This window comes from Vigna angularis, chromosome 6 (genome assembly GCF_016808095.1).
Source record: "Vigna angularis cultivar LongXiaoDou No.4 chromosome 6, ASM1680809v1, whole genome shotgun sequence".
Taxonomy (NCBI): Eukaryota; Viridiplantae; Streptophyta; class Magnoliopsida; order Fabales; family Fabaceae; genus Vigna; species Vigna angularis.
Window position 1 is genome coordinate 1,481,116 of NC_068975.1, and position 24,105 is coordinate 1,505,220.

A 24,105-nucleotide genomic window follows, 5' to 3' on the forward strand; every position below is an offset into this window, starting at 1 on the left:
ACTAATAGAATTGTATTCATGTTTCCACTCGTCAACAAGATTTCCTTCAAAACGAGCACCAACAGAAGGGATGGAAGTTAGTTTATGAAAAAGTGAAGGTTTGATTGTGATTTTCACCTTTTTGACCTCAGTTTGAATAACTCCCGAATTGGAAACCCGCATATTGCTATAGAAAACACACACTAATTCAGGGTAGTAGTGCATTCTATAAGCGACAAAATCATTTAGCCCAGCTTTTGTCAAGATGTCGAAGAATTCGAATGTACCATCACCAAAAAATTCATCATCAAGATACTTCCCTTCTAGGATTGGACGCTCAAAGAAATGTGTAGAGAACCTTTCATATTGGTCGTCGTTGGAGAACAGTTCATTACTCGTAACTAGTGGAGAGAGTGGTGGGGATGGCGGTGGCCGAATTGGAGGCCCCCTTGTCGAAGACGAAGCCCTGATCTTCTTGTGAGCCCGATCTGCCATTTGGGTTATTAAGGTTTCCAGTAACAGATAATGTAGAACCAAATCATCCCAAACCCATATATATCAACATTGTGCATTATCTAAGTTGTTATGAACAACAGATAACAATGACATAAATCCAATTGGAGCAACTTCAGATAGTTGGGAAATTTCATGGGTTTGGGTTGAATATTCCACGCCCTCTTGTAGTTGTGCAACAGTAGTTGTTGTGGTTTCCTGATTGCACAAAGGAACACATATTACCAACATGTAACAAAAGTAATGAATAATACTAGTATTACTGTTAGCAAAAATCAAAGATGAAGTTTTGATGATGAACAGATTTGCAGAAGTCAAGATCCATAAAGACAAATTGAAGATCTCTGTATTTTATAAAGCTTTTATAATAATCAAAGTTGATGTAATAGTGCTCAAATATGTATTAGGGTTGATTCTTGTAATTTATATTTGATTTATTTACTGTTGAGAATCATCCACAAGCTGTTTTAATCGATTAAACCCAGTTTTAATCGATTAAAACGAGGCTGGAATTGAAAACCCAATTGCCCCGGTAATAATCGATTAAAGCTAATAATAATCGATTAACACTAGCCGTTGGGGGTTTCAGATTTGAAAAACTAGCCGTTGTACTCATTTTAATCGATTAATACTTGTGTTAATCAATTAAATGCGTTAGATGGCCCGTTTTCGAAGAATGGAAGGGTATTAGGCTGAGTCTATAAGATGGCTCACTCTTTATCTAAAAAAGAACTATTCCCTTGTGCTAAAGACCTCTGAACTCTTTGAGAACTCTGTGAGATTGTTGAAGCTAAGGAAACTCTTGTCTGCAAAGTCCTGAAGTGCTACTACGGTGACAGAGGAATAGCTTGTTCATCCTTGGTGTATCCGAGGAAGTGCCTGGAAGAGAATCATCCTTCGTGAAGCATTCGAAGGAGGTGGTCATCCTTTGTGAAGATTCAAAGGAAGTGTAAGTTCGTCTCTTGTGGTTTCAAGAGAGGTGGTATTTCTAAACTCTTACAAATTGTTTTTCTTTGTGATTAATATTTGTAACTGTTTTGTGTTAGTGAAAAAAGGTTTATCTTGTTTGAGATAAGCGACTAGACGTAGGATCCGAGTGATCTGAACCAGGATAAAATCACCTGTGCAATTTTTCTCTTTCCCTTACTCTGTCATTTATATTTAATTATCTGCTCAGTAAGAAAAATTAAGAGAAAAATAATAAAAGGAACAATAAAAGTATATAACCAATTCACCCCCCCCCTCTTGGTTTGTTCCACGCTAATAATTCCGTTGCAGCGATTCTAACAATTACAACATTTGTTGTACTCACCGCCGGTTGAACAGTTCTTGTTGAAGAATTTTTCCTTTGAGCAGATTTCCATTTTTTAGTTCTAGTTTCAACGATTGACTTGAATCTGTTAGTTCTCGGTCTGCCTTTTCGCTTAACCGCGACTGGACTGCGAACAAGTACATCACTGCTCCCACATGTATTGTACGATGGAGTATCGGTCACAGGATTATGATACCTTAGTTGTCCTCCCTCACTTATGATGTTATTTTTCAGTGATGAAGTTAAACCGAATTTTTTACCTACACATTCCAATTCTTTTTCCAACTCATTAGAAGCACATTCAGATTCATATGTAGCCTCAGCTATGTCATAGAACCGCTTACACAACGATTGGTATCTTTGCATCTTGGGTTCCTGCTGCAATTGACTATAAGATGCTCTAACAAGTGTGTGCTTTCTTCGAACATTTTTGCTCCAACGACGAAGAACATATTTCGATAGGACATTATGTACATCTTCCTGTCCGAGAACCAATAATGAATGACGACATATGATGCCTCTAAACTCAAATAGTAGGCAAGAGCACCTTGTATCATTTGTAAGAGGATCAAATTCAACATGGTAATATTTTGCCCAACATTTCCCATCCGACATGTACTCTTCTTTTATTGTGTAGTTGTTCAAAATACAGTCCTTGACTGTGTTCTTGATGAAACAATTCATCCTGGACCGAAACTCAATTTGTACTTCCTCAAATTTTGCATCTGTGTACTCAACTTGAAATTGTCTCTCAATTGGTGATTGAGACCCACATGCAACATTGGTATTGAGAGAGGAGAAGTCAGCTTCAATTTCTTTTTGGGCCTTGAATTTAAGAGGATTATCGTACTGAACCACAAACTGTTGAAGTGTGGTACTGGAATTGATAAATCCATCAAAGAAAGCATTCATTCCCTCACTTCTTTGAGTTGTGGACATACCAGCCCAAAAATGATTCTTCAAGTAACAAGGGACCCATTTTTGTCTCTCTTCATACAGATTACATAGCCATTCATTATTTTGTAACCCATGTGTGGTAAGTAGTCGTTTCCAGCCAATGTCAAAGTCTGTTGCATTACCAGAATCGTAGACAACCGATTTGATATCACACTTGATCCCAACATAATTGTTATACCCTTGAAATTTTTCAGGTATCTTTTTCATTATGTGCCACAAACACCACCTATGCTTTGTTTTAGGGAAGACATCTTCAATTGCATTTGCCATCGCCTTACATTGATCGGTTACAATACTGTAAGGCGCCTTGTTTCCCATGCATCTTAGCCAACATTTGAATAACCATACAAATGACAAAGTGTCCTCAGATGAGAGCAACCCACAACCAAGTAGAATGGATTGTCCATGATGGTTAACTCCTACAAATGGAGCAAATGGCATGTCGTACTTGTTTGTCAAGTAGGTGGTGTCAAAAGACACGACATCACCAAATTCCTCACATGCAGCTCGGCTACGAGGATCTACCCAAAATACACTAGTAATTCTATTATATTCATCCATTTGTATGTCGTACAAGAAATCATTATTGAGCTCTCTCATTTTTGAAAAGTGATGTAGCAATGCTTGTCCATCACCCTCCTTACACAGTGACCTTCTACGTTGACCAATGAAGTTCCTAGCATCCCGCTCCACAAATTCCATGTTTTGATATCCATCAGCTTCACTAACTATGCTAAGGAAACTCTTATTAATACGTACACCGACATCATCATTCACCCCCAAAGTGTGTTTCGCATGCATGTTCAATTGTCTATTAGAACGGATTAGATTAGAGGTTTGTGGACACAGGTCATGATTGTGCTCTACAACCACAGTCCTCACAAACCATTTGCCCTCTTTTCGTGCAATGGTTATTCCAGCAGGACATTGATTAGTCTGACTAGGCAGAGTTTTCACCTCTGGACGAATGGTGGAAACATATTTACCTTCCCTAGAACAAACCAATCTTAAGTAGTACAATTCGTTGTTGTCATCCTTTTTAGAAGTTCTGGTTCGGACGCCAAAACCACATCTTCTCCCGTACACCGAATAAAATTTCTTTGCTTCTTCCATTGTGTCAAAACACATGTTTAAAGTAGGAACCAACTCATTACAATTGTCATCATCGTTAATGCTTTCTCCAACCACATTGACGTTGTTGGGATAAGTGGCCATCAAAATAATTTCTTCCCTGGAAACATTGGTTAATGAATAAAATTTATAATCATAAATCAGTTTTCTGACAATAAATAAACAAACTTATTACACTACAGACATCACTAACAGTGTTAATGAAGTGTCTCATGTTGTTTTATTTAACTAAGACGTGTTATATAAATGGTTATCTAGAAATACGAACTATAACGACGGTTACCCCTACTCAAAAGGAGGAATAAAGAAATATTTAGACGACGTTATAACCATGTATACTTATAAACAAGGTGTTCGAAGAAATTTACTTCTCCTTTAATGATCTTGTTGTGCTTCTCACCAACCTGGAAAGAATGCCTTTAATGTGTAGTTTAAGAAAGTTTAAAGAAAGACAAATGAAAGTGGACTTCCAAATGGGGAAGAAAAAGCACTAGTAATGCACATGGTAGGGATTCATTTCTTTTAGGTACGATCATTTAATGCAAAGTAGATGGAGCAGAAGTTATGCACAAGGTACGAATTATAGTGTTTAAGGAAGGAGCATTTAATGCATTGTCATAAAGTAGTTAGAAGGTGGCAAGACGTGGAGTGTTGCAGTCACTTCCCATTTCCCCACATTAAATGCAACTCTGATTAATTAAGATAAAAGATTTGAAATTGAATGGGAGAGTGGGAAAAGGTATACACCACACTGCTTCATTATGACTCTTCAAAGTCAGAACAACATTAAATGATAATGAATTAATAATTTTTAATAAATTAAAATAATTATTAAAAAATCATCCTAAATCTTTTATTCGTGTTTATATAAGCCCTTACAGTGGAGCAGCCCATAAGTGGGGAGCAACTCAGTCATAACCGTGGAGCAGCCACGCACTTTCGGTACTTGTCACTCGTAACCGATTACAGCGTGCCTGTAATCGATTACATCAGCCCAATACTGCCTTCCCACCCTTGCCTTAGCAAGCACCTGGAAGCAGTCATGAAAACACACTGTTGGGGGCACCCTAATCCTGTCCAATTGCCTTATAACTACAGCCAAACCCATAAGTTCCCAACAAAACCACCTATACCAGGTCATGTTGTCTCAATCAACCGAAAGTACAGTGGAGCAGCCATAAGTGGGGGAGCAACTCAGTCATAACCGTGGAGCAGCCACGCACTTTCGGTACATGTCACTCGTAACCGATTACAGCGTGCCTGTAATCGATTACATCAGCCCAATACTGCCTTCCCACCCCTGCCTTACCAAGCACCTGGAAGCACTCATGAAAACACACTGTTGGGGGCACCCTAATCTTGTCCAATTGCCTTATAACTATAGCCAAACCCACAAGTTCCCAACAAAACCACCTACCAGGTCATGCTGTCTCAATCAACCGAAAGTACAGTGGAGCAGCCCATAAGTGGGGGAGCAACTCAGTCATAACCGTGGAGCAACCACGCACTTTCGGTACATGTCACTCATAACCGATTACAGCGTGCCTGTAATCGATTACATCAGCCCAATACTGCCTTCCCACCCCTGCCTTACCAAGCACCTGGAAGCACTCATGAAAACACACTGTTGGGGGCACCCTAATCCTATCCAATTGCCTTATAACTACAGCCACACCCACAAGTTCCGAACAAAACTACCTACCAGGTCATGCTGTCTAAATCAAATGGAACAAATTACTCCAACGTACTAAATGGGGAGTTGTTCAATCAAAATAGGGGAGCACCCAAGCAGTTACGGTAATCAATAAACTCACTCCAACAAAAAACAAACACAACGAAAATCCAACTTTAGCTGTATTACGAAAATATCAATAAACTCAATCAATATTACAAATACTTTAGTTGTATTCATTATTAGTCGAACAAGTTCACATGTACATAAATTCAACTAATAGACTTCCAATAGTATAATTGTCTACAATGTATATTCTTTTACTATAAATGAAGAATCTAAACCAAGGACATATTTCTAATGCTATAGTAATCCGAAATGTTGCAGCGTGTCCAATCTTCGGACGTTGTCCTCGTCCAGGATCCAATCACATATACACTTTTTCCTAAACGGAGCCAAGTCTTCCTGAAATTAACATATTGGAATTCAAAACCAATGTCAAGGGTCTAATAATGTAATATTGAGAAATTCATAATTTAACATACATTTGTATAATCAGGCATGCTTTTCCCATCATATTTCTCCTCCCCATCCCAAATTTCAATAGCTTTCATCATGATTACACCACAATCGTATCTGTTGAAATTAAAAAATACATACATTACTTTTGTTAGTGGAAACACAAAATTTTTTAACACATTGGTAATATAAAATTACGTGTTTGGTTGAACTAGGATGTTGGCTTTCTCAACTAACAAAGGACACTTGGAAACTTCAAGTTTATCCGTCAACAAACCCCAAAACCGTTGAATATTTTCAGCCTGTATGGTTACAATAACCAAAACAGTGACTTTAAACTAACTACGATTTAACCACTCATTTTCGAAAAAAATTTGTAATCATGGTAAAGCTTACAATGCTTCTATCAATCTGACAACGTCCTTTGATACCATTGGCCAGTGTGTCTATGACATAAAACTGAAAAGTGCAGACCTTCAGTGCATAACACCACCAATGACCATCACTTACAATTGGGATGAACACCTACACATTTTTTGGAATATGTCAAAATAGTAACCCACATTAAAAAACAAGTATCTGCTTACAAAGTACATCTTACTCACCCAATCAGCAGACGATAAGGCCTCAAGTCGAACCAGATCGTATCGGAAATATGGCTGGTAGTCAAGAAGTTGCCACACATGTTGATTCGCTGGTCGTTTCCTATAGTCGTGCAGCACATGGGTCTTCAATATAAAATTAAACCATCATTAAACAGCCATGTCAATGTTAAATTCTACCCTACAAAAAACCAAAAACATCTAATTAAACCATTTACCCCAAACATAGGACTGAATACGATCCTCTTTATCACTCCACTCAACCTTCTCTCAAAGTACATGAACATTGTTGCTGCAAAAATTAAAGCCTACATAACAATGAACAACTTCAACATCAAATTTATGAACTTTCTAAATTGAATGACAACAGTAATTAAAGTCAACTGTATAATTACCATGTTGTCTACACATTGCCTTGGCCCTAAAGAGGTACATTCACTTGTGCTCAACAGTTGAGACATAATTTCAGACACGTACCTGAAAAAACAACATTATTAAATCAGGTAGCAATATCATTGACCATAAATTCAAGTACCAATAACAACAAATTATAAAAAATTATTGTGTTCTAACCTCCGTGGAATGTCTCTTCGCGTAACTGCGTGGTACAATATATCCAAATCAACCACTGTTCTTGGATCACCAACAAAAGAACACAAAGGCACTACATTCAAGGGTTCTACATCCACATCTCCTTCACCATCATCAACACCATCGCCAACGTCAATGACAAGTATTGGATGGTCACCGGTTACTCCTTCTTCTTCTAAACCGTTGTACAAGCTGGTTCTTCATCTGCAGGTTCTTCATTTTCTTCATCTGCATGTGCACCTCCTTCATTACCCTCACCTTCAACATCACCAACAGCTTCAGGACTTGAACGAGATGGTTCTACAACGACATGTCCTTCGCCATCATGAACACCATCGCCAATGTCAGTCAAAAGTGGTGGATGCTCAAGGGCTACTCTATCTTCTTCTACAACAGTTCTAGAAGCAGGTTCGTCATCTGTAGGTTGTTCATGTTGTTCATCTATAGGTTGTTCATGTTGTTCATCTACAGGTTGTTCATGTTGTTCATTTGCAGGTTGTTCATTACCTGAAGGAGATTGTTCCACCTTTCGAAACTTTAGACGATAACCAAGTACCTTCCTAACAGCCGCAATTTCATCTCTGAGTTTTCTTATCTTGAGGTTGTTTGTTCTCAGTTTTTCCTCAGTGGCTGATAGCCAATTTTCATCATATTCATTGTCAGGTGGTACTTCTTCACGCTTGGAACCTTGACGCCTCAATCCGTCATTCAAATTGAAAGCACGACGTATGACAGGATTTAGACAATCATTGTCACTGAGGTACCAATCAAATTGTACCTTTCACAATGACAATAAAAATACAACAATCACATAACAACAACAAAAATCATAAAAAATAACAACATAAGTTCATAACAAAGTTACTTACCTCGCTACTCCTAAACATAACATCTATTTTTTTGGTTGTATAATTTAACGAACAAAATCGCCTAACGCACGGAAATTCCTTGCGAGAACAATCATCATGCAAACCAAGTCGTTCATACGCCCAAAGCTACAGTTAAACCAATGAAACTAATCAAAACAGTTATTACTATGGATTGACTTAATACAACAAACAACCACAATAAATCATACCTGCAAAACAACAGCATTCCCACTTATGCTCAAAGAATCAGCAATCGATCCAGAAAGTAGTTTCTTATTACATCTATTTAGACTATGTACAAGATATGTATGTACAGCACTACTCCAATCATAACTAGACAAACTATCTAAGTCATCTAAGACTAAACAAGGCATGTTCGAAACATATCTTGCCTTCCTAGGAAAAAAGAACACCACAAAACAAACTAATACATACAACCGACACACCACATCTACCTCACTATCATCATTAGCTACAAGCACATTGAACATATCTATGAGGTCTTTCAATTTCGTAGATTTTGAATTAAAGGATTCACCATCTTTACCCACAACTGATTCATCCAAAGGAACATCCAAACCCCCTACTCCTAACCCTAAACTCATGAACACATCCTGCACATTGAAAGGCACCAAATGTTGGCTAACTCTAAACGATTGATGGTGGGGAACCCATCGACAAACCATCTTTTTCAACAATTTTAGGTTCACCTCTAAAGGATCTACAATTTCTAAACACCACTTAAACGGAGTTTGTAAAATGCGCATGTTATGTCTCGCTGCCAGTAAAGAATTCATGTTGGCAATGTACGATGTATCTATCCAAGCTTGAAGGCGCCACTATAAAACAGTTCAAAATTACAACAATCAGTTCGCTTCTCCAAAACAACAAAGAAAACATTCCGGTTTACTGTCTACTTACATTGTTATTAGAGGATTCCATTTTCAACTCTAATAATAGCGTCTGTCAAATATTCACCTACAATACCAAAGGCTGATAAACTTACTATTACTCAAATTCCTTTATAACATAGATTACACAATCTAACTCACAATAAAAACGGGAAAACGAAACAAGCACATAAATAAATGGCAAAACGAATAAAGGGGAAAACACGGCTTTTCCAACAAAAAACCATGGTCAAATCTCCAAAAAACGAAAGCGAACAACGGCATACAAAATACCTTGCGAATAACAGTCAACCCAACCAACCAAGGAACAAGGGCGACAGGCAAAAAACCACTCCTTTCAAGAAAATGTGACAACGTTTTCCCCTTCAATACACTTCCTCCCAACACTTCAATGGTGAACGGAGACAAAGGACTTCAATGCCGGACTTCAGTAGTTGCAAACACGATTTCGGAGGTCAACAAAGACCATCTCGGTGGCGTCGCCAAAGTTTAGAATGGTGGAGGCAGAGTTTGGGAGTTCATATGATGGACCCAGAGTTTCGAATGAATAACTTGGACAGAGAGAGTTTCGGGAAGAGAATGGGTTTCCTAGGCGCGAACAGGTTATTCCAAAAATGTCCTCCAAATCAGGTTTTCTCCTTTTCAAAATTGCAATTAAAACAACAAATCAGAGCAACCCACGTGTCGTTGTTAATTTGTTGTCAAATGGGTGTTGTCGAAGAAACGTTTTCCTACTACATTATTAATATTGGAGTAACTAAATCTTCACTAGAAATCTTTTATCACGACAGAAAAACGAAACACACTAAACTATATCTTAAGGAGATAATCTCCTAACTCCACAGAAGAACGGAATAGTCGAATGTCGTCACCGAAGTATATCTTAAAGACTTTAAATTGGATATTACACTGAGACTCTTAACCTTGACCCCACACCGGAAATAACAATTAATTTTTTTTTTACTCATATCAATAATCTCACACTAACACCACTCTGATCAATTTGAAAAAGAGATTGGGCCCTTTGAAATTTTTAATTCCACCTTCAAGGCCACTCGATAAATTTCGGTAATAACAAACGTAAAATGTTTAGTCTATCTTGAACGACTGAATTAAAAGATAGCATTAATTGCCTATCAAAAGAAAATTTTCAAATTAATAATTTATCACAGTACAATCTCAAATCGAATTGAACTAAACAGAAATCCAAATTTAAATACGGCACCATGACAGTTTTTGTGTTTAAGATAATAAATTTGAAAAAAGTTGGGGTGCTAATCTCCAAGGACGAATAATTCACACAGTATAAAGTTGTTGTGCTAATCTTGGCTTTACCGCTGCCACAAGTGGGTTAGCCAGAAGTATATCGTGGTGGCTCTCTGCAAGGTTGATGCGTGAGGCATTGGGCGGCACAGTCCAACTAAAGGAATGAAGCAACCTAGCAAACAGCATCACAGTCATTGTTGTTCCAAGCATGATTCCAGGACAACCACGTCTTCCTGTGCTGAAAGATACAAAATTCAAATCTGGCTCTGTCAAAAGCACATTGTCCTTAAGATGACGTTCTGGCTTAAACTTGAGAGCTTCGTCACCCCAAACTTTTGAGTTTCGTCCAATTTCCTGTCTATTTAACAGTACATGGCTCCCTTTCGGGATTAGGTACTTTCCCACTATGGTGTCTTTCACGGAAACATGAGGAACATTGAAAGGTGCAACGGGATGAAGGCGAAAAGCTTCTCTTGCACATGCTTTTATGTAGTTCAGCTTTGGAATGTCTGATTCTTGGACCAATCTCTCTTTTCCAACTACCCTGTCCAATTCTTCTGTTGCATGTTGAAGCAACTCAGGCTGGTTTATCATCTCTGCCAGACCCCACTCAACTGCATTTGATGGGTTATCCACAGCAGCCATCATCAATTCCTGCATCAAAAGTTTCATTTTTTTTATCAGTTATTCAGTTATCTATGGAGTGATCAAAAGGATAAGAATATACTAGTCACGTACCATTATTTGTGCCTTGATTTCTTGTGTTGTCAATACTGGATTATTGTTGGCGTCTCTGAGTGAGATGAGAATATCAAGGAAATCTTCTTTATGAATCTTGGATCCATCATTCCATTCTCTGATTCGTTGATCAATGATGGGATTGTGATACTTGTCCACGATTTGTATTGCCTTCTTCACCTTGTTCTCGTGGCCGTCCAAATCAAGTCCTCTCAAGCAAGGAACATAATCAGAAACACTGAAGTCATAAATGTACTTTAGCAATACAAAAATGGCTTCAAGATGTTCCACTTCCTCACAACCAGGCCCTCCATCATTCTTACCCTCCCCAAAATACCTCATACCAAAGCTCAAATTCTTGATCACGTTGCAGGAATAGTGTTGCGCGACATCCCTCACATTCACAAAACCAACATTAACGTTGACGTTTTTTTTGCACTTATTGTAGATGTAAAAGACAAGGTTGTTGGCTTCTTCAAGCCTCTTGTGTTGAAGCTGGTGGTGAATGGTGGTGGACAACAGCTCATTGCCAACAATTCTTCTCATTTTCTTCCATTGTTCCCTTAAGGGCACAACGGCTGTGGTGAGATAACCACGACTGATAAGAGAAGTGGTTATGCTTGTGGGTCTAGAAGCAAAAGTAGCATCTTGTTTCCTCAAGAATTCACGAGCAATGATGGGACAAGTTACTGGGATAACATGAACATTGCCCAGGCGAATGCAAGCAATCTCAGTTTTCATTCCCTTCATTAGGTTGTTTATCCACCTGAATGTAGGCCTAGTTGCAAGCATTTCAGGAAGGTTGCCGATGATAGGCCATGGTTTGGGACCAGGTGGTAAGGGTATTTCTTCATTCTTGGATTTCTTCAACAAGTGAAATCCAAGGCCTTTGAGAAAGGTTATGCAGAAAATTACAAGAATGATCAAAGATGACCACAAGTTTTGAAATTGAAGGTGGGACAATAAAAGGATGGAGGAGTGATCCATTGGAAACAGCAAGAACCTTTGCATTGTGTCCTGCATTTTAAAGGAGTTAGTTTTGTTTGCTGTGACATCAATAAGAAACACCTATTTATAAGGTCTCTGCCTCTTCCAAAGGCTAGTTTTCTTCACATGTTTAACGTGGAGAAGTGTGCATAGCAGTATATATTTTTTTACTTTTAAAATTAATTTATCTATCAACAAATCAAATGTTATAAAATCAAGGCTTAATAACTTCTTTTGTTTTCAGTTTTTGCTGAATTTTGTTAATTAGATCTCTCCTTCTAAAAGTGTGTCAAATTGGTCCTCATTTAGTAAAAAATATTACTATGGGAACAATTGAAGGAAAGGTTTTCCAAAGGAGATTACTTTAAATTTATAGACTTGCTCCAAGAAATTAATTCTATTAAGCAAGAAGAAAGGAGTGTGAGTCAATATTTTACTGACTTGAAGATTCTATGGGAGGAATTGGAATTTCTTAGACCCATCCCATGTTGTAGCTGCAAGATTCCTTGCAGTTGTGATCTCTCTAAAGTCTCTCAGAAATACAGAGAAATGGAACATGTTATCTGCTTCCTAAAAGGCCTAAATGAATGCTACAATACTGTGAGAACACAAATTTTGTTGATGGAACCTTTACCCAGAATTAACTGTGTCTTTTCCCTCATCATACAACAGGAAAGATAGGAGAAACCTGACTCTGGCCTCACCAACCAGAATTTGGAAGTAAAGTTTGTGAGAATTAGTGTAGGATTTGATTGACGTGACAAATTAAAAAAATTTACTTCTAAATCCAATCTCATTTACCTCCAAATTCACTCAAATAATCAACAAAAAAATTTATTTTCAAATCCTCTCAAATCCCCTCAATTACTCTCCCTCAAATCCACTCAAGTGAACAAGGCATAAAAGACAAAGTCACTGAAAGGGTGACCAGGGTTGGAAAACCCATGGACGTGGATTCACACCTCATGGTCAAGGAAAAGGGAAAGGAAGAAATCCTAATTATGGGAAGCAATGTTCCCACTGTCACAAAATGAATCACACTATTGATGAGTGCTACTCTAAACATGGATATCCACCATGGTACAAGAAAAACGACAGTAACAATCAAAATAGTTTGGGACAGAGTGAATGGGGGTCTGCAAATGCCTGCACTACCTCTGTTGTATCACAGACCAACCAACAGAATAATACCAATATTGTCCAAAGCTCTTTCACCCAGAACAGATGCAGAAAATACTGCAGATGATGGAAAAGACTGACAGCCCTTCTCATAGCATCAGTCAAATGCACAAAGACACTACAGAGGACAAACAAGGTATGTTCTCATGGATTATAGACATAGGGGTCACTTATCATGTGACTCATGAAAAAAATCTATTCATGACATTCAATAAAATCAATCCTATATTTGTTAAGTTGCCAAATAACTCCATTGTTACAGCCCACTATGCAGGAACTGTGCAGTTTTCCAAAGATTTCATAATCTTTAATGTTTTATACATACCTGATTTCGCTTTCAACCTTATATCTTTCCAAAGTCTAACTAGAGATATAAACTGCACACTAACTTTTTCCTCTAAGATGTGTCAGATTCAGGACAACTCTACATTGAGGTGTGCTAATGTGTATAAAGGGCTTTACTACCTGCGATATGTTAGAAGAGATCTGACACCTAGATTTGTTTTCTCTTATGTAAATATAAATTTGTGGCATTATAGGCTAGGCCACCCTGGACATAAAACATTTGAGAGAATGTGTAAGATTTTTCCTTATATTCAAACTGTTTCTAATAGTGCTTGTGACATATGCCATTATGCAAAGCAACACAAATTGCCTTTTCCTAAAAATAATTCTTTGTCTGCTAATTGTTTTGATATTATACATTGTGATATATGGGGTCCTATCTCCATCCCATCTGTACATGGGCATAAATACTTCCTTACTATTGTTGATGATTGCAGTAGGCATACTTAGGCCTTCCTTATGCATAATAAGAGTCAAACTAGAGAACTTCTGCAAACTTTTATCATGAAAATTAAAACCCAGTTTAATAAAATTGTTAAAACCATTAGGACTGACAATGGTCCTGAGTTTAATTGTTCCAGTATATACAATTCTTATGGAATTGAACATCAAAGAAGTTGTGTTGAAACTCCACAACAAAATTCTGTTTTGGAGCGCAAACATCAACACATATTGAATGTTACCCGTAGTTTAATCTTTCAATCTAATGTTCCCTATGCTTATTGGTCTTATGCCCTATCACATGCTATATACCTGATTAATAGGCTGCCTTCCCCTGTTATTAAGAATCAGACCCCTTATGATGTGTTGCATAATAATCCCCCCACTTATCTTAACCTAAAAGTTTTTGGCTGTTTATGTTTTGCTTCCACCTTAGAAAGTAATAGAAATAAACTAAACTCTAGAGCTAGAAAAGGTATATTTCTAGGGTAAAAAAGTGGAATAAAATGATACATTGCTCTTGACATCAACACTAGGGAAATCTTTATTAGCAGAAATGTCATTTTTTATGAAGACATCTTTGCTTATAAGAATGAGCAAGAAAATAAGAATAATTGCAGTAACAGTGAAGGCAACACTTTTTTTCTTGATAATTTACCTTGCAGTTATGAGGAGGTTTTAGTTGAGGACAGAGGAGATGATCAAAGTCCTACTGACAGCATTGATACCAATGCTGAGAACACTAATCTCGTGGAAGAAGAACAAGGAAACAATCAAAGGAGATCCAACAGAATAAAGAGAACTCTTAAGTACTTAAAAGATTACATACATCAAACTGATCAGTCCTCATCTACATCTTTGTGTGTCAAGAATGGTTTGAAAACTCCTTACCCTATCACTGATAGTTTATCTTATGTATCTTTGTTTGATAAACATTTAAGGTACACTCTTGCCATAACTGCTAGCAAGGAACCCAACTCTTATGATGAGGCTAGAAATAGCCTTGAATGGGCTGATGCTATGTAGAAGGAAATCAAGGTCCTACAAGACAATGACACCTGGTTTTTGACCCAACTTCCTCCTGGAAAGAAACCCATTGGGTGAGGTGGGTCTACAAGGTAAAACACAAAGTTGATCGGAGTGTGGAAAGGTACAAAGCTAGAATGGTTGCCAAAGGCTATATCCAACAAGAGAGAATAGATTTTGGATACTTTTTCTCTTGTTGCTAAGCTCACCTCTGTCAGACTATTACTTGCTCTTGCTGCTTCAAGGAATTGGTTTCTGCATCAACTTGATGTAGACAATGCTTTCTTACATGGAGACTTCAATGAGGATGTTTACATGGATCCTCCACTTGGTTTGAGCACTAACACAAAGGGACAAGTCTGTAAGCTCACTAAATCTCTATATTGGTTGAAGCAGGCTAGTAGACAATGGTTTGAGAAATTGTCCACTTTTCTATTTCTGCTAATTATGTTCAATCCAAATCTGACCACTCCCTATTTGTAAAGAAAACCCCCCACGGATTTTACAGCTTTACTTGTGTATGTAGATGACATTGTTTTAACAGGAAATTCCATGAATGAGATCACTAACGTAAAGGCTCTCTTACATCGTCAATTCCAGATAAAGGATCTTGGGGAACTCAAATACTTTCTAGGATTTGAGGTTGCAAGATCTAAGAAAGGGATACATCTTTGTCAAAGAAAATATGCCCTTGATATCCTTGAAGAAACAGGAATGCTAGGAAGCAAACCATGCTCTACACCTTTTCTAAGCAACACCAACTCACTGTACAAAACAGAGAATTATATGGATAACCCCAGTGTTTATCGCAGATTAATAGGGAAGCTCTTCTATCTCACTAATACTAGGCCTGATTTGTGTTTTACTGTTAATCTTCTAAGCCAGTTTATGCAGGAACCTACTAACTATCATTATCAAGTCTTGGAGCATGTCCTTAGATATGTCAAGTCCAGCCCTTCTGAAGGACTTTTCTTTGCTGTTGATTCTGACATGCAGATCAAAGGGTTCAGTGACTTTGATTGGGCCACTTGTCCTAACACAAGAAGATCAACTACTGGTTACTACGTTTTCCTAGGGACCTCTCTTGTTTCATGGAGGTCAAAGAAACAAAGCACTATCTCAAGGTCATCTGCTGAAGCAGAGTATCGTACCCTAGTTGCCATTGTTTGTGAGATGCAGTGGCTTCACTACCTTCTTGAAGATCTCCAAATCCAACCCACTGCTACTGCTATCCTCTATTGTGACAACAACTCTACGAGACACATTGCTCACAATCAAAGCTTTCATGAGCGGACCAAGCATATCGAGTTGGATTGTCACGTAGTGCGCGAGAATATTCAAGCCAAGTTTCTACATCTTCTTCCCATTCGATCGGAAGAACAACTTGCCGTTGTCTTCACCAAATTTCCTCACCGTACTCGTTTCAAATTTATCATCCCCAAGCTTGGATTAGTGAATATTCACCATCCATCTTGACGGGAGGCTATTAATGATTCTGTTTTGTAATTATTGCTCCTAAGAGCAACATTCAATGTTTTAGAATTTTTAGTTTTAGGAATTTATTTTTCTATTAGGGATTCTAACTAATCCCTCTTTCTCAAACCTTTTACCGGAACCCTATATAACCAGGGATCCAGTATTTTTCTTTATAAGAAGAAACATTCACAATATACTAGAAAATACATATTTCATATAGTAAATAAACGATCTTTTCTCTTACCTCTGTTACAAGCATCTCTATTCTTTTCTCTTTGGTCTTCTTTCCGCTTCTTTGCCCAATAGCCACAGTTACGAGTTCTGCTGTTGAATCGTCATGGAGATCATCTGCTTCTTCCTTCTCTCTCATGTCTCACAATGTCCAGTCTCACCCACTATCTGACGAGAGAAACTTCTAGGGAAAGTGTTATTTCGCATTTTTGGGTCTGAGGTTATTGGGCCTCAGTTATATTAACTGTGGGCCTATTTTAACATCTATTAAAGATAGTAAAAATAGTTAGATATTTTATATATCTTAACAATAAAATTATTTGATAATATAAATAATCACAAATTTTATTTTTCAAGTCATTTATATAATATTGAGTTAAATTTAAATATCTTTTAACATAGTATTACAAGAGTATTTATCATAATGAAATTAATGATATTAAAGTTTACTATAATGAAATTGGTTATTAACTAAGTTTATTTTTACTTCTTATTATATTATTATTGGATCACGTGATATTAAACATCTTTTTATATTAAATATTTGACAATTTTATGTTTATTTTGTAGGATTTTTTTATATAAAAATTGTATGAAAAATGTATTAAAAATATTTTTAAAATTCCAACATGAATATACTTTAAATATTCAATAGAAGACAATACAAAATGTGAACTCGAAAAGTAATGTAATTAAAATAATATAATTAAAATACATTTTTATAATAGATCTTTAAGATAAACAATATCAATAATACTAATATAACATTACTGTTAATATAAATCAATATTTATTTAATCTATAAAGTACATTGTTAATACATTAATAGTTTATATTGTATAAATAAAGAAAATAAGCTAAGATAAGACTTTTCATAATATAATCCGAACTTATCATATTGTGTGTGTTAAGTGTAAGGTTTAAATCCAAACCTGTAAAAAGTACCAGGTGATGCTTGAGTTAATTTATTATTAGCAGGTGATGCACGTTGAGTTAACTTTCATTAATAAAGATTATTTTCTCTCTCACACTTTTTTTGGTATTGCAAAATGATGAAAAAATTCGACTGATAAAAAAAGAAAAAGGTATGCTCCATTATAGAGGAACCAACTTGACACTTGAGCGAAACTGGGGACAACAGAGGATGGCATTAGACAGCAACAACGGCACCAGACTTGTTAGTAATAGACTTTAAGTCTAACTCAATCCCACAAAACCGGCTTATAGGGTAAGGTTTGCACCCATTTATAAACTATGAACTGATCTTATCTTTAGTTGATGTGGGACTTCCAACACACTCCCTTCACGTTGAGGTATAGACATCTTGTGCGTGATAGTAGAAATTAGGTGGTCCAATAACGACCCGATAACAAGTAGAATAGAAGAATAGAATGTCTACTTAAAACTCGCTAGGACTATTAAGCCTAAAATCAAAATCAAAATATGTAAGGGAGTATATTTTTAGGTGGCTTAAATACATTTTTTATTAAAATATTATAAAGGATTGTTTTTCGTTTTTAAATTAAATTATAAAATATTAAGTTCTTAATTTTTAATAAAATCATATAAAATATTATTTTTAATAAATTAAATATATAGTTTAATGTAAAATTATATATATATATATATATATATATATATATATATGTATATATATATTGATTATATTATAGTTTATTATAAATTTCTATTTGTACTATAAAAAGATTATATGTCATTCCTAGAGAGAACGTCACTTTTATAAAATATAAACATTAAGATATAATATTTTATAATAGTGTAAGAGATAAAATATATTTAAGCCTTTAGTATTTCTATTTCAAGTTCATTTATGGATGTGTGCAGAAACAAAAACATATATATAATTGATTATGTAACTTGTGGCATGCAGAGAGTCAGGTCAGAAAAACTTGTGGATGCACTCAGGTCAGAAAAACTTGTGGCATGCAGAGACCCAAGTCAGAAAAGTGTCTAATAGTAGGTATAAACCACATTGGAAACAAATGCGCACGTGTGCAAAAACAAAAACATGTGTTGATTATGTAACTTGTGGTAGGTGCGCACGTCTCTCTCTCACTCACTCTCTCTCTATATATATGAAAATATATAAAAGAATATATAAAAGAAAGTAATTAAATAAGACCTCTTGAGTATTTATTTATCCAAAATAAAGATATAAATGACAATGCACTAAACCGCATTTATTATGCTAAAATGGAAACTTGTTATTAAATAAAAAATACTTTAACATGATTTTCAATATAAACTTCAAATATCTATTTACAGAAAACATATATTTGATTTTTAGTTAGATAGGTTTGATCCTAATGCATATTTTAATAATAATAATAACAATGTAAGATAGATTTAATGAATTAGATAATAAGCTAATTAAATTATAAATTTTACATATTGTAATTTTTTAATTACATAATTTTTAATGTATTATTTATTTTAATAATAATAACAATAATTACAACAAAAATTATTAAATGTGAGACAGATTTAATGAATTAGACATATCTCCATAATACATTTTAGAAATTATAGGTGGAAAGACAAGGAGATTATCAATCTAAGAATTCAACTGGTATACTTGAGTGATGTTACTTCCCTTAAAAATACCATAGTTGTAAATAGATAATATATTTAATAATTTTACTTCTATATAATAAACAAATCATATCAAATAAAAATAGTAGTATATATATATATAAAGTGGATTGAGGAGTTTTAATATGTACTTTTAAAAGTTGGAACGTAATAGAAGATCAATTTGTAAAGACTCTTCTACACTTGCTTAACTCAGTTTGAATTTTTTTAGTGAAGGAGAATGAATAAATAATATGACAATGAATTATGATATTAAGATAATGTAATGGGTAGGAAACAAAAGCAAAGAAATACAGAAAGCGAAATAAGCATGTAAAGCATTTATGCTATGTTTAGTGATAAGGTAAAAAACATATAAGTGGATGAGGGAAAGACACCGATATAGCATGATCTCAATGGTAGGGAGCAAACTCCTCATGCTAAGTGCCTCTTTATCTTCTTAATAACAACAATATTGTACTAGGGACCGGATGCCATACAGGACGGACGTCCACGTCATTGAACCACCAAACGGACCGAACGCTCGCGTCGTCATATGGGACTCAGGAAAATACCCTTCTACTTACTGTCAGGAAGGGTTGGGCATGGTAGGCCGGACACCAGTGTGCCCACAATTATGCAACCTTACCGCTTGACACTTAGGGGAAAAGCAACTCGCAAGAAGTCGGCCGGCCAGGCCGTGGACCAGTCAGTTATCCCTATAAGGGTCGGCCGGTTAGGAGGCTAAGTCCCACGAGAGCGGTCGGTCGCATTACTAATCAACTTAGCTTAAGGTAAGTAGTGGTTAAAAGCTATTGGGCTGAATTGGGCCGTGATTAACTTTTCACTAATCCCAAGCCCATAGCGAAAACTATAAATACAGATCCAGGGTGAGTGGTAGATAGGTTGCATTTACTGCACATTTATTACTGTTTAATAGAAAAACGCCATTGCTCTCAACTGACTTTGACATCGGAGAATCTTTCGCAGGTCTCCCACCCGCGGACTGAGGAAGAAATTGAGGAGTGAGTACGGAGGACGAGAAGTACGAAGCACGAGCAGGGGAGGACGTGGAGACATTGGACGAACACAACCCTTCACATCCGAAACATTTGGCGCCCACCGTGGGGCCGTGTGATTTTAAAAACCCAATGGTGACCACAAGAAATATGAGCATGGACGACCCGATTGAGATGATCAGAGTTCTACAACAAAAGATGGATGAGATGCAACAGCGTCATGAAGATGAACTGGCGGCGGTAAAGGCCGATTGTAAAGCCCGGATAAGCCGGGAGAGACGGGGACGAGCGGGCGAAGGAGAAGGGGAAGGCCGCCGCGGAGGAACGTTCGGAACAGAATATCGGACGCAACAAGACCTGGAGGCCGACTGATACCGAGGCCGAAGGGAGTAAAGCCAAATCAGTGCAAGCGGAGAGCGCGACCGAGGATAGGCAGATGGTGGTGAAGCCAGAGCCTTCCTCCACGCTATTGCTCCCCTTCGCCCAAAACATAATGGACGTTCAGATTTCGGAACAGTTCATTGCACCGCAATTCAAAATGTATGACGGGACCACCGATCCCGAGAGCCATATCAAGACTTTCTCAAACGCGATGGCGTTCAGAACGGGCAACGATGCCATCTGGTGTCGGGCGTTCTCGTTGTCCTTGGAAGACGAAGCCCTCGAATGGTTCAACACCCTGCCTCCCAATTCCATAGAAAATTTCGCCGGACTAAAGCAGCTATTTATCCGGCAATTCGCGGTCAATAGCACGCAGGACTTAACCGTATTTGAGTTGGTCACCCTAAAGCAGGGAAAAGAAGAAACGCTGAGAGCGTTAATGGACCGGTATCAGAAAATCGTCCGGCGAGTGAAGGCGTTAAGCCCGGAGCTCGCCCTCCATTACATCTTGCCCGCCCTCAAGCCCGGACCGTTCAAAGACAGCGTCTACCGGTGGGCCCCCAAGACTATGGAGGAGCTGAGGGAACGCGCGACAGACGAGATAAGGGTTGAAGAGATGAAATTGTCCTACAAGAAGGAAAGTCAGGAGCTTAGGGGCGACAAGGCGGACGGGGGGAAGCCCGACAATTCGGTGGGAAAACCGGGCGGCAACAAGCAAAAGGAATCGCGCCGAGGACCCCATTTCCAGCAATACACCCCTCTGAACGCCCCCCGAGAAAATATCCTCCGGGAGGCACTCAGCGCGGATCTTCTCCCTGAACCTATGAAGCGACCTACTCCATCCGGAGCGGATGGGAGTAAACATTGTGCCTACCACAAGAATATGGGTCACACCACCGAGGAGTGTGTGACTCTGAAGGATAAAATTGAAGAGCTGATCCGGGTGGGGAAGCTCAAAAAGTACATACGTGACGACCGCCCTCAGGCGCCCGCTGAGCGGACGACCCAGCGGCCGATATACAGGTCCGACAGACCTAGAAATGACCGGGTCGAGCGCCCGCGCTCTGAGTGAAGACGAAGCTGAAGCCGCAGTAGAAGCCGCGGACGTCCCCTACGGGGGAACATCAACACGATATCAGGGGGCTTTGCTGGGGGAGGATCGTCATCATCCGCCCGAAAACGCCATATACGAGCACTATAGTCCGTGCATTCGGTAGATAGGCCCCGACGCACTATGCCTCCCATCACGTTCTCGGACAAAGACTTCCACGTGCCCAACCCCGACCAGGACGACCCAATGGTGATAACGGCTGAGATCGCCCGCTACGGCGTCAGCAAGGTCTTAGTGGATTAGGGGAGTTCAGTAAATATCCTCTACTGGAAAACTTTCCAGCATATGGATATCTCGGAGGATCTCATCGTCCCTTACAACGGCCAAATCGTAGGCTTCGCGGGAGAAAGGGTGGACACTCGTGGTTATGTGGAGTTAAGGACGAGGCTGGGAACCGGGCGATCCAACAAAGAAACGAGGGTCCGATATCTGTTGGTCGAAGCCAACACCTCATATAATGTGTTGCTCGGTTGGCCATGTCTGAATGCGTTTGGGGCAATCGTATCCACACCCCACCTCACGATGAAATACCCCTCCGAAAAGGGAACCATATGCATGGTCTGGGCGGATCAGAAGACGGTCAGGGAATGTTATGCCGCCGGTCTGAAGCTGTACACCCACCAAGGGAAGAGGAGGGCGACCGGCTCCGAAGTGGCCATGGCCGACCTCGACCCGAGGACGAACATGGAAGACCGACTGGAACCTATGGGAGAAACCCAACCGATCCTAGTATGGAGGGAGCCCACCCAGACGACTACCATGGCGAGAGGATTGGAGCCTGGAGTGGAAAAAGAACTTAGGTCCCTCCTATGGAAGAACAGGGACCTGTTCGCGTGGACGGCGGCCGACATGCCAGGGATTCATCCATCAGTCATGTCTCACAAACTGGCACTGTTTAAAGAGGCCCGTCCGGTGGCACAGAAGAAGCGAAGGATGGGAGATGAGAAAAGAAAAGTTGTCGAGGAGGAGATAGGAAAACTAAAGGCGGCGGGCTTTATCTGAGAGGTCACCTACACCACTTGGCTGGCCAACGTGGTAATGGTAAAAAAGGCTAGGGGGAAGTGGCGCATGTGCACGGATTACACTGATCTAAACAAAGCCTGCCCGAAAGACTCTCATCCCCTACCCAGCATAGACGCGTTGGTGGACGGCGCCTCCGGACACTGGATACTAAGCTTCCTGGACGCGTATTCTGGGTATAACTAGATACCAATGTACGAGCCTGACCGGGAGAAGACGGCCTTCATCACTGAACGGGCAAACTTTTGCTACGAGGTGATGCCCTTTGGCCTAAAGAACGCCAGGGCTACTTACCAGCGATTAATGGACCGAATCTTCCGAGAACAAATTGGCAAATGCATGGACGACATGGTCGTCCGATCGGCGGACGGTGGTGGCCACATAAGGGACTTGGAGGAAGTTTTCCACCAAGTCAGAAAATTCGGGATGCGCTTGAACTCGGCCAAATGTACATTCGGGGTAGCCGCCGGAAAGTTCTTGGGCTTCATGCTCACGTCTAGAGGAATTGAAGCTAATCCCGACAAGTGTGAGGCGGTACTGCAGATGCAGAGCCTGGCCACCCTTAAAGAAGTGCAGAGACTCGTTGGACGACTCACAGCATTGTCCCGTTTCATTCCAAAGTTAGCCAAACGACTTAGACCAGTCCTACGGAAGATGAAGAAGGGGGCTGGCTCGGTATGGGACGCCGAATGCGAACAAGCTTTTCAGGATGTCAAAACCATCCTGCTTAACCCACCCGTAATGAACTATCCGGCGCTAGAGGAGGACTTGCATGTCTTCCTCGGCGTATCGAAATCGGCAGTCAGCGCCGTGCTAACACAGGAACGACCTCAACCAAGGTTGGTGTACTTTGTCAGCCGTACACTCCTGGACGTAGAAACTCGTTATCAGCAAGTGGAAAAGGTAGCGCTCGCTTTATTAAACGCGTCAAGACGCCTCCGACCATATTTCCAAAGCCACCAGGTCGTCGTCAAAACTGATTTCCCCATCTCAAAAATCTTAAGGAAACTAGACCTGGCAGGACGCATGGTGGCATGGGCGGTAGAACTGTCCGAGTTCGTCCTGTGCTACGAACCAAGAGGGTCGGTCAAGGGCCAGCACCTAGCCGACTTCGCAGCCAAGCTACCTCCTGCCAGCCGGGACGAATGGAATTTATACGTGGATGGGGCGTCCAACAGATCAGTTAGCGGGGTCGACATCGTGTTGGAAGGCCTCAATGGATTCCTATTGGAGCACT

The 24,105-nt window shown here is 39.0% G+C and overlaps 3 protein-coding genes across 3 annotated transcripts; 1 reads left to right on the plus strand and 2 right to left on the minus strand.

Moving 5' to 3' along the window:
- Window positions 1-537: 537 nt before the first annotated feature.
- LOC108341250 (protein FAR1-RELATED SEQUENCE 5-like) lies at window positions 538-5,033 on the minus strand. Its single transcript, XM_017578944.1, has 4 exons — window positions 4,881-5,033; window positions 4,223-4,296; window positions 1,805-3,992; window positions 538-690 (listed from the first exon to the last, which is right to left on the minus strand). Exons 1-4 carry the CDS (start codon window positions 5,031-5,033, stop codon window positions 538-540), a joined length of 2,568 nt encoding a protein of 855 aa, XP_017434433.1.
- Window positions 5,034-10,193: 5,160 nt separating this feature from the next.
- On the minus strand, window positions 10,194-12,088 carry LOC108342438 (isoleucine N-monooxygenase 1). Its single transcript, XM_017580213.2, has 2 exons — window positions 11,061-12,088; window positions 10,194-10,976 (listed from the first exon to the last, which is right to left on the minus strand). The coding sequence occupies exons 1-2, from the start codon at window positions 12,081-12,083 to the stop codon at window positions 10,353-10,355; spliced, it is 1,647 nt and encodes a 548-aa protein (XP_017435702.1). The 5' UTR covers window positions 12,084-12,088; the 3' UTR covers window positions 10,194-10,352.
- An 8,704-nt stretch (window positions 12,089-20,792) lies between these two features.
- LOC108341251 (uncharacterized) lies at window positions 20,793-21,809 on the plus strand. The gene has a single exon (XM_017578945.1). The coding sequence runs from the start codon at window positions 20,793-20,795 to the stop codon at window positions 21,807-21,809; it is 1,017 nt and encodes a 338-aa protein (XP_017434434.1).
- Window positions 21,810-24,105: the final 2,296 nt, after the last annotated feature.

Bases quoted from the DNA above. Each gene is read 5' to 3' on its own strand.
- LOC108341250 (XM_017578944.1), bottom strand. From the start codon at position 5,033: ATGACCTGGTATAGGTGGTTTTGTTGGGAACTTATGGGTTTGGCTGTA. The intron at 4,297-4,880 runs GTAATCGATTAC...CATTCTTTCCAG, and splicing joins GAAGGCAGTATTGGGCTGAT to GTTGGTGAGAAGCACAACAA. The intron at 691-1,804 runs GTGAGTACAACA...TTGTGCAATCAG, and splicing joins CAAGAACTGTTCAACCGGCG to GAAACCACAACAACTACTGT.
- LOC108342438 (XM_017580213.2), bottom strand. From the start codon at position 12,083: ATGCAGGACACAATGCAAAGGTTCTTGCTGTTTCCAATGGATCACTCC. The intron at 10,977-11,060 runs GTACGTGACTAG...CTTTTGATGCAG, and splicing joins AAATCAAGGCACAAATAATG to GAATTGATGATGGCTGCTGT.
- LOC108341251 (XM_017578945.1), top strand. From the start codon at position 20,793: ATGGTGGTGAAGCCAGAGCCTTCCTCCACGCTATTGCTCCCCTTCGCC.